The sequence below is a fragment of the Thalia democratica genome, chromosome 8 (genome assembly GCF_965202585.1).
Source record: "Thalia democratica chromosome 8, ktThaDemo2.hap1.1, whole genome shotgun sequence".
Taxonomy (NCBI): Eukaryota; Metazoa; Chordata; class Thaliacea; order Salpida; family Salpidae; genus Thalia; species Thalia democratica.
The window spans coordinates 14829436-14840805 of NC_139172.1; the positions used below are offsets into that span (position 1 = coordinate 14829436).

Here is an 11370-nt window from a genome sequence, read left to right on the forward strand (position 1 = left end):
TTTGAAGGGGCCCCACTATTAAGTTCAAACCCCAATCAAATGGATTTTATTAATTAAATGAAAAGGAGCGTTCTCTAGAATAAAGTCTAAGTTAGCTTTAAAGATAAGGAAAATAATTGGATCTAAAGTTTGGAGTTTAAAAAAAAATCGCAAAAAAATTTAATCGAGTCAAAATAATCCTTGTTCTATTTAAAAGTTTCAATTCTTTTGAACGTCGAGTAAACAGAAAAGTAAAATCGAATTTAAAATTTATTAACGAAAATGAAAATCTAAATCATCAACTTAATTAACATTTTTTTTCATACGTAATTTTGCGAACGGAAACTGTTGTTTGAAGTAATTTAATTTAAGTTTTTAAATAGCAACTTGAGCTTTATAATAAGTCTTATGTTATGTAATCTTTTTTAGGCTTTTTTTAAACGATGAAGCATTTCAAGTACAATTTGATCTCATTTACATTGTATTTTATTTATTAAATTAATCATGAACAAAGTAGTATCTAACAATTTAACTAATGGTTCTTATACTAATCAAGGTAAGTTTCAAAGTTAAATTTTGTTCTTAGTATTTAAACTTAGATTGTTTATTAAACAACAATAAAAGCATTCAAAATATTTGGTCCAAAGAGTCTATATTATATTTTAAAACAATTTTATCTGATTTTAAAATATATAGAACAAGACTGTAATAATGTTTAAAAAATTTTATTTATATTTAAATGAAATTTTTATAAAATCTGTATTTCATTTATTTTGTTTATAGCCTGTATAAAGTTTTTCAGGATTTACACAAAAAGTATATTTATTTCTTATTTAATTTAAAATTAGTAAAGCTTTTATAATTGAAAATCTTCAAAGTTCTTAAATTTAAATTTATTAAGACTTTCAAAAAGTTGAAGAATAAAAAGTTTCCTACAATAAAATTTATTAGTTTAAGAGTGCATTTCAATTTTTGCTTCTAATAGTGTACTAAAATAAATGTTTACAACAGTTTGATTTTATTATAATTTGCAATAATTTTTTAGTTACTAATTAAGTTTACACTGTTAGGCTAACTATTAGTATTCATTTGAAGTCTTTTTTGTTTTGATTTAGATAATTATTATTTAATGTGGCCTTAAAATTATGGTGATTAATATTGTAGTATTGAAGATTAAACAATCCTGCTTCTATTAATTTATTAATTAGTTATAAACTTTTTCGTTATTAGTTGAACATATCAACTGTGGTTGATATGCAGACTAACCTATAACATATCAGACTTTTTAAATGGTTGACACCTTTTATAACAGCAAATTTTGTAAATAAATACTAAACTTCTATAAAAACTTATTTTTAAAGTCTCATGCTATAAGTTTACAAGTGATTGATGTACAGTTTTTATAACGTTTTTTTGGCTTACTTCTTTTACATGAAAAATAGTTTTTGGTCAGTTTTGTTGTTTTAAAACCTGACAAAACTAATTATTTTCCACATTTTTAATGAAAAATGTAATTATACAATATATTTAAAGAAAGTGTGAACTTAGATGTTAATTCGACCTTGCACTACAGGATTGGTGTAATTTTGTCTATATGTGGAAATATTATAATTGCTGTTGCTTTAAACTGTCAGGTGAGTCATTAAATAGTTAATTTTTATACCTTGCTTTTGTACAAAATGATGAAAAAATATTTTAGTTTATATATGTTTAACTTTGAAACTTTTCTTACATACAAACTTTATGTTTTTATAATTAGCTTAATGTAACTTGAGCTTCTGTATTAAACAATACATTATCTAATCTTGTTTTTTTAAGTGTGTTTATCTTTAACAGAAACTAGCTCATAGAAAGGTCTCACAATATGAAGAGGGCCTACAAAACACAGAGTAAGATTTTTTTTAATAATCATTTGAAAACAGAAGCGAATTTGAAATTTATAAAATATTTTAAATATTATGTTGTTTATATACATATTTTAAGATGTTAAATGTATAGGGGTAGTTATGAGATTCATAAAATTTTACTTTTGTGTTTAGAAATATATACATAGGTGACACATTTGTCTGTATCACAATTTTGTGCCAGATGTACTTTTGTATGGTAAATACTGACCCTTGGCTAGTTTACTCTATGCTATAATCATAACTTTTAACCTTTAAAATTCAACATATAACATTAGGGTTTTAAATCGCATGCTGTTAAAGCTTATTTGTAAATGTAAACTTTTTGTCTCTTGTTTTACATTTTAATATACTACAACTGTTTAATTTTGACCCTAGTCTTCTCATTAGCATAATCTGAAAAATACCTAGATTGAATTGATTAATGTGTTCACAATTTCACCTTTGCAATTCTGACATGCCTTTATAAGACAATAATTGTTAATAATACAAAATTTATAAAATATTACAAATTTAGCGCTTAAGCTTAGCCATTTCCAATGTTAATTTTAATTTAATTATATTCAATTAAGCACCAATGAAACCTCACCAAATGAAAGGAAGCCACTTGTTCAGCATAAAAATTACTTCAAGTTTACAGTTTGGTGGGTTGGAATTTTTTTAATGGCTGTAGGAGAGCTGGGTAATTTTGTTGCTTATGGGTTTGCTCCAGCTTCAGTGGTTGCTCCTTTAGGTATGTTTGTCTAAAGTTTTTTTTGTCCATGTTTATCGTAAACTTTTAACTTGATAAAAGTACACACAGTATTTAGAGTTGTATAATTACAGTTAACAATTAATTAGAGATATAAAATTAAACTGTATTTATACAAATCATATTTTTAATTATGAATAGTTCTAGGTCTTTACTAAGAAATTTTATGTTAAGTTAATAACTATATTGTATATAGATTGTTCAATACTAACTTTATAGTATAGTACTTTTCAAACTAATACAATATATTTCTCTTATGTTGCAATAGTTTATCTAATAAAGTTTACAACTAATTAAATGTTTAACATGTATTGATTTGTGAAGTTATAAATAACTAAAGAAATTATGGCTGACTATAAAATTGTTGATAGAAAAAGTTCCTAGAAAAATGTGAGATTCAAAGTATAGAAATTAAATTATTAAATATTAACAGTACAAGTACATTCATACATTCTTATTAGTTTTTTAAACTAGGAAGTTTTGCTGTAATAGCAAATGGGTTTGTTGCAATGATTATGAATGAAGAGTATCTGAGAATGCGTGATCTTATTGGTACCTCGTTTGCACTAGTTGGCTGCTTTTTTATCATTCAATTTTCTGATCAAAATGAAGAAATTCTTGATTCTGTTAAGTTTGTTGAACACCTTAAGGCTTGGCCTTTCATTCTATACATTCTTGTAGAGGTTTGTTATTAGCTTTTTTTCTAGTTTGAAGCATAAATTGTATTCAAAACATTATGCTTTTTTAATAAATTTTATAATTAAATAATAAATGATTACATTCTTTAAAATTAACACAATAGCATAAGAACTATTTTTCAACTTAATTATTAACTACAATAAACGTAAATAAATTCATTAAATTGTATTATTACAGAATATATTTTACAATAATCTTCAAAGTTTTAGTCACTGAAAACAAAAGCATCTAGTAGCTGTTTTAATCTTTAAAAAATAGACAACACTTTTTTTTTCATAAAATAGGTTTTAAAACTAATTATATTAATTTAGTTCTATCACGTAGTATATATAGTTTTTGTAAAAGTGTAAGCTAAAATATTAATTTTCAAAAATGCTAGTACATAAAAATAGTAGTAGTTTTACATTCAGGAAGTTGTTTCAATATAGTTTTTTTAATAAAAGTATACTGTATCCTATTTAGATTACAACACTGATTGCACTTTTAATCATGAAGCATAAACAATCAAATGAAAGCCATGTGGTATTACACTTATCTTTAGTGGCTATCATTGGCTCATTTACAGTAATTTCTGCTAAAGCTGTGTCAGGAATGCTAACTACAACTTTTATGGGTTAATTTAAATTTTAATTGTTATGACTAACTAAAACTTTTTTTTAATTAAATTGCCAGTTTTTATAAAATTGTTCATTTTTCTACTTAGTTAAGCTGTTTTCACTATTCAATTTTAGTAGTGAGCTGCATACTTTCAGTTTTCTATTGGAAAAAATCAGTATACTATAAAAAGAGTTAAATTTTCTAGAACAACTTGCTAAAATGTTATGCATATACTCTAAACCAGTGCTTCTGAACCTTTTTCTAGTGGCGGAACCCTTTTCCAAAGCTCAACTTTTCCGCGGAACCCCTAATTTTAATTTTACATAAAATGTTTAATTAAATAAATGTTCTTTTTTAAATTTTGAAAGGCTTCGCGGAACCCCTGAGAGGCGTCGCGGAACCCCATTTTAGAAGCACTGCTCTAAACTACATTTAAGTTTTTTATTTAATTATAAAATACTGCTTTAACATTGTCTTTTTAAAAAGGTAAAGACCAGCTAAATGAACCAATATTCTATGTTATGGCAGTAATACTTGCTGTGACTATTGTTTTTCAAGTAAGTGAAAGTTTAGAATGTAAAATAAATTTTTTTTTTATTAGAAGTATTTTATTTTTGATACAGGACCTGAACATAAAAACTATATAAACTGTTTTCACTTAAGAGTTTAAATTTATAATTAAAAAAACATAAAAGTGAAGCCTGATTTTAATTATTCAGTAGCAAAACTCAAATAGATCAAGGAAAATATTAAGTTTTAAAATATGTATAAATATACATAATTAAAAATTAAATATAAAATCTGTATAGATGTTAGAAGCTAGTTGTACAATTTTTTATTTGAATTTACTAATCATTCTGACAAATATAATATTTTAGATATTGAAAGTAATTAAATAACTCTTATACAATCTTTAAAGTAAATTTTTACAATAAAGGTTACAAATAAGGTTTTCAAGTTTTAGGCCCTGCTATGTATGTCTTACTTTACTTTTCACTAAAACAATGTTTGTAAAAATGTGTACTATAATTAAATTATAAGTAAAATTTAACTTTTCATGTAAAATCATTTTTTTAATAATAAATTGAGTAGTTTATTTTAATTATTTGAGTAATCCTATACTTCAGAAAATTTCTTGAAGTCTTACTTTTTATTTTAAAAGCAGTGAATTGATTTTTTTTTATTTTTTAATCTAAAAATTATTCAGTTATGTTGCATTAAAAACACCTGATTATTCGTTAAATTAAAGTTGTCAAACTAATAATTTTATGTTCATTCAGTACACTTCCAAAATTTTTATATAACTATTGGTCGAAGTTTCTTTTTATTTTGATATTAGTTTACAAGTATAATTTTTCCTATACAATAAACTTAAACTTCGACATTATATGCTATCAATATATCAGAAAATAATGTATTTAGTTGTTACAAAAATATCAACTCAAGATTGATATAAGTATTCTTATTAATTGTTTAAACATAGTTTTAATAAATAAGAAATAATTGCAAAGTTTATTAATTAAAAATAAACATGTTTTTGTTTACCAGTTTTCGAATTTCGCATTAATTTCTTAAATGTACTAATAAAAAAAGTTGCACTAAAAAATATAGTTTGCATTTCTGAAATTTTAAAGTTATTTATCAGAAATACCAACATTATCTGTTTACCGCCAATCTTAATACCTTGAAAGATATGCTTCTGAAAAACTGAAAACAAGTTTTGTTTGTAAGAAAATTTCAATTTTAGGTAAAGTATTTGAATGAAGCAATTGCAAGTTACGACATAGCAGTAGTTGTTCCTATTAACTTTGTGTTTTTCACTACTAGTGCTATCATAGCTGGAGCTGTTTTGTTTGATGTAAGTTTCCTCACGCTTTTCAACGTTTTTTTAAGTTTTTTTATTATAAACTAGATTAAAAACAAGTACATATTACTATTATGTACAAATTTGTTTAGAACTTTTAGTATTTGTTTGACCTACAAAACTTAACTATACTAACTAACCCAACACAGGAATTTTTTACTCAAAGTGGAATTTCAATTACAATGTTTGTGTTTGGTTGTTTGTTGAGTACCATTGGGGTAGTTTTTATTACAGGTTAGAATTTTATTTGTATTTTCTAACCTCATGTAGCTGTTTAAAGTTATAAATTTATACACTATTTATTAAATTAAAAAAATTAATAGCTATTTGTTTGTTAACACATATTCTAACAAAACAAGTTAGTTGGAATATGCAATGACAGCAATAATTTGTACAGTACTTTTCTTTATTTAACTGACATTAATTCTCTGAATTTAAACAAATAACTCTGTTTCTAGGAGTGCTGTAAATAATAAGTATTGCAAAAAAGAATATAAGATAAAGAAGATGAATATAAGTGTTAACTAAAATATAAGCCATAATTATTTTACAAACTAATAAGTAATAACTAATACTAGATACAATATATGTTAATAACATATGGTAAAATAGAGTAAAAAAAACATTTAAAAAATTGAGTTGTGTTTATTAAGTTGTATTAAGTAATAAACTTATAACAATTCATAGTAAGTTTAAGTTTATTAATTAATGGTTATTTATTTACTCCATTTTACGAATTATTTGTTACTAATGTAAAACAGTTATGGCTTATACTTGAGTAAATATCCATATTCATCTTTTTTTTCTTCTAAACTTTTTTGCAGTACCTATTATTTCTTTATAGAATTCCGTGGAACTGTGTTTAAAACTGAGAAACGTACGTCAGTTGAATAAATAAAAGTACTGTGCAAGTTGTTATTGATTTTATTATATTGTACATCTATAGAAATTAATTAAAAATTTAGTCCTAATAGGTGTCTTAACTAATTACTTCAAACAATTCTTACTCGTTAAGTAACATTTTTAACTTTTTACGCTGGTACGTTTAAAATGTTTTATGTTTAAGCTTTAGAGTTCATACAGGAGGTAAATTATGTCGGATTAGAAATTGTAAAAAAAACTTTAAGTTAATATTTTGTATATTGTCTTGTATTATTTTAATGTCTTTTAAAACTACCTTTAAACATGAACTAACAGGAGGAAAACATTCTAATGAAATAGATGAAGGTTCACTTCATGTAGAAATGCTTCCAAGGTTCATCACATGCTGTTTACCCAACAGACAAGTTGATTTTATTTTTTAATAGTTTAAAACGACGATACCAATACTTTGTAAATCATGAAATAACCTTAATAATCACTAAGTACAAAACTATGATGTTAATTTGACAAAAAAAAATTACTAAATTTTTTAAAACTAAAGATGTTATGTTTTTAAGTCTTAAAGTAGTTTGACAGAGTTTTTGTAAAAGTGTAACGTACATAATGACGTTAACAACTTTACAAAAAACCTTTTGAACTTTGTTAGAATTTAAAGTAGATAAATGTTTTTTGTTTTTATTAGTCAATTACTTTCTAAGTTGTTGCTTTTAATTTCGGTTGAACTTGTTTTGCTTGGATTTTTGTTAAATGACATATCAGTAACTGATGTTTTTTACATTGATATCAAATCGATAAATACAATTAGTCTTATTTACTGCATAATAAAGCAAGTACAAGTAAACGGTTTTAGTTTGTTATTAAGTTGTTGTTTCAACTTAGATTCTATTCTTATTGTTTCTTAGATTTAATATTAAGTTTTTACTTTTTGTTCTTAAAGAATTTTGTATTTGTATAAGTCGATTTAAAACTTTTGTTTATTTATTTCAAATTTTTATAATGTTTGTAATGTCTTTTGCATATTATTTTTTTGTTAATTTATAAAAGTACCAACGTTTTGAGCAACTAGGTTTAAGTTATAACCTATAATTTTTTAACTAAAAAATTTAGTTAAATTACTTTTTTTACTTCTAATATTTACGCTTACAATATCATAAGTTTTTTAAACCAACTGTTTTACTAATGTTTTCTAAACATAATGAAGCCTATTCTACAGCATTAAGTTTCAATAACTTTGACTATATATAGAGGCTTTAATACAGAATGTTGTTGTATAATAGTCTACATTCTATGTTTATATATGCTAAAGCTTGACGCATTTATGCTTTACTTTTATTGATCCATTTGTTACTGTCTTTGTGTAACAAGAAAATTAAATTCGATTACTGATATTTTCCATGTCTTGTGATTTGAATGATATTTTGCGAAAATAAAATAAATAAGCCAGGAATTTTTTTTTGTGTTTACAAAAAAATTATCTTTGTTTGTTATTGTTTGGTTTCTCAAGTTTTGGTTGGGTTTATACCGCGTAGATTTATTTTTATGTTTACATAAAAAAAAATATTAATGTTTTTAAACGTTTGTTAAATCGTTTTCTTTTTAAAATAATAAAAACGATTTGTAAAGCAGATTATATATTAAAGTAAAGTGTTCAATATTATTAAAATACTAAAAAAAAATTAAAAACTTGTTATTTTATTAATTCTATAGTATTTTTGCTCTAACATCAAACCTTACTTTTAAATAATTATTCTATTATATATATTTTTTGCTTTTAAAGTTAATAAGATATAAAACTCTTAAAGGGTATTTTGAAATATTTTTCAAATAGATTTTATTTAATTATGAAATATGTTTAATTTTATAGGAAAACGAAATAGAAAATTTTACCAACATACAAAACATCGGTCCTCATGAAGCAGAAACAAGCAACGAGTAGATTAGTTCAACCGATAATTCACTTTTATTTGCTTTTTAAAACTGTAGTTGTGCATTAAGTTTACTCTTTTTCTTATATTTTAAAAATCAAGTTACACTTTTTAAACTGAGACAAGTGTTATTAAGTTAAATTTTAGGTCTTAACACTTCCCACCTGAAAATTTCCTTTGATTTTAATTTTAAATAGCCTTATGTTTGTTTTTATATTATTGAGGAGTTTACTTTTTGTTGTTTACTAAATGCTTAATAATTCATAATCTTGAAAAGTGAAACTCTTTGTTGAAGTCAAAAAACAGCTTAGTTTGTCGAAAAACGTTTGAAAATTTTTGTTAAAAACGACTGTTTAATAGTAAAAGCTGTTGACTGAAGATATTTTTTATTCATACCACAAAAACATAATCAACTGAGTTATAAAATATAACTTCTTCTAAAAATTTAATTTTCTGCTCTATTTTTTTAATGCATCAAAGCTCACTTCAAGTTTTAAGAACTGTAAGCTATAGTTTCAAACTTGAAAAAAATAGCTTGTTTTAAGCATTTAAAATCAAAAATATTTTTTAGTTTGCTTTTAGTACATTTTAAAGTTTTCTACTGCTTTTACTAACTAGTAAGTTACTGACTATTGTTATGAATGCTGCTTTTGTAACTTTGCACAACTTTATCTGACGTTCCAAATGTTACTCAGTATAGTTTTCAAAATCTTCACTTTTTTATAAAACTGTTTTGCATTACAAAACAAATTTCGAGTTAATTATTTTTTAAAGTAGTGCAATAGTTTGGAACTAAGTATGTACTACATTTTTGAAAATATGTTTTTATACTGTTCATTGCAAAACTACTTAGGCGTTTAACTTAGTTTAAATTTTCGTCATTTTACTAAACGAGGAAGCTTTCTGTTTATAGGTCAAAATGTTTTGAATATTCTAGAAGCTTAAGAATGTGTACTGATTAAACTTTTCTGAAAGTGGTGGCACTGTTAAATTGTAGAGTTTTCTCGTGTTTGATTGTAAAATATTTCAAAAATCGTTATGTAGATTTTGAAGCAATATAATAAACAGTATTAGCACAACTGATGTTTATAAAGTAAGCAATAGTGTTATGTTTTCTTTCATGAATTCTTTCTTTCAGTATTAGTAGATACTAAGAAAAAAATTTAAAGTGTAAATTTTTATTTATAAACCTAAAACAAACATTTTATAAAGGCGAAAAATGACAGTTTACTATTTTATTTTAGTTGACAATGTCATAATTTTTTTACCACCGAAACCTGGTAGTGGATAAAATATTAAATTTTCAATAACATTATTATTTAAGTCAAAAAATATATTGTGTCAGTCTGTATTAGTTTCAACTTCAAAGAACAAAAATATTTCAAAATATACGATACCTATTGTAATAAAAAGTAATTTTTGTTAAACAGTTTTATACTGAGATTTAAGTAATTTAAAACTGTATTGTGGTTTTTAAAAGTTTTTTATTAAAATTTCTGCTTTAAATTGTTTTTAGAAACTCAATTGTGTTAGAAATATATATTTGCTTAACATAGATAAGAAAATATTTAACATTCATTAAACTTCTTTTTAAACTATACATGTAAGGTTTTTAGTATAACATAAATTGCTAAAAAAAAGCTTAACCATATGTTGTTTTTTTTAACGATTAAATGCAGTTAATAAAAACACGTATCTTAAATAAAGTTTGTTTAAAAAAAAAATAAGTTATCTAAAACTTATTAAAATGTTTTTGAAGTACTTGATATCAAAAAACTGATAAATTTTGTTACATACACTTTTATTTAAAAAATGTTTATAAACCAATGTATTATTTCGTTTACCTAAATAATCAATGTTTCCGTATGTTTTACTAGAGTGAAATAAAGTGGCCACGAATTTGTTAGTTAGCTAAAGTCTTAAAATCTTAATTATTTGTACTTAATTTCGAAAGCTAGCTCAAGAATGTATAATTAAATCATTATTATTTATGATAAAAGATGGTATATTTAAAAAAAAATTTTTATTTTAAAAATATATTGATTGTTAACTGAATTTAAATAGTTTTTGTTTTAGACTCTTTAACTAAAATGTATCTAAGAATATATTTTTTGAAATGTACAAACTTTATTGGTGGTAAATAAATCGCTAAAAGGTTTTCATTGAAATTTTTCCTATCCAATTCAGAACTTCTACAAACAATTTTTGCTTGTAACGACTAGTTTGAATGATAAATTGTATAATGAATTGCGAAAGTGTGTTACTGTTTATTGAACGACAAGAAATAACGATCAAAATATTTGGTCCAAAGAATTGGTGTACGAAGGAACCTTCGGTTATCGAGTCGTACACAACTTGTATACAGTTTAACGTCATTGACTAGAATTTAATAAGCATATAGTGTTGTGTAAATATAAAGTATTAAAAAATAATAGTTTATTACCAGTTTCTATCGAAATATGCGTTATATAAGAATTTAATCGCGTTGCAATTTTTAAAAGATTTATTATTGTGAGGATTATATTCCATAAAATTTTAAATTTTATTTCATTCAAGCGCTAAGCTAACTGTTAAGGTTTATTTTCATAGTTAAAGTTTAAAAATAAAACTAGTTTTTATTTTTTTAAAGTAGTAAAACAAAGCAAAATAAATCATAGCAGTTCGATTTTTCTTAACATAAAGCTTTTTTATTATTTAACTTTAACAGCCATTGAAATTTAAAAGGGGTTTGTGAAACTGTCTCACCGTCGTTATCTCTTGTAGCATAAA

General features: G+C 23.7%; 1 protein-coding gene across 1 annotated transcript; it reads left to right on the forward strand.

Moving 5' to 3' along the window:
- Positions 1–406: 406 nt before the first annotated feature.
- Positions 407–9608, forward strand: LOC145842100 (NIPA-like protein 2). Its single transcript, XM_082949482.1, has 11 exons — positions 407–535; positions 1513–1613; positions 1816–1868; positions 2456–2616; positions 3109–3317; positions 3796–3946; positions 4417–4487; positions 5678–5788; positions 5944–6028; positions 6992–7080; positions 8541–9608. The coding sequence occupies exons 1-11, from the start codon at positions 484–486 to the stop codon at positions 8610–8612; spliced, it is 1155 nt and encodes a 384-aa protein (XP_082805608.1). The 5' UTR covers positions 407–483; the 3' UTR covers positions 8613–9608.
- The last annotated feature ends 1762 nt before the right edge of the window (positions 9609–11370 follow it).

What these genes read in the sequence shown, in the direction of transcription:
- LOC145842100 (XM_082949482.1), top strand. Translation starts at nt 484, where the DNA reads ATGAACAAAGTAGTATCTAACAATTTAACTAATGGTTCTTATACTAAT. An exon ending in CTGTGACTATTGTTTTTCAA is followed by an intron (nt 4,488 to 5,677) that starts GTAAGTGAAAGT and finishes TTTCAATTTTAG; the next exon opens with GTAAAGTATTTGAATGAAGC. An exon ending in GCTGTTTACCCAACAGACAA is followed by an intron (nt 7,081 to 8,540) that starts GTTGATTTTATT and finishes TTAATTTTATAG; the next exon opens with GAAAACGAAATAGAAAATTT.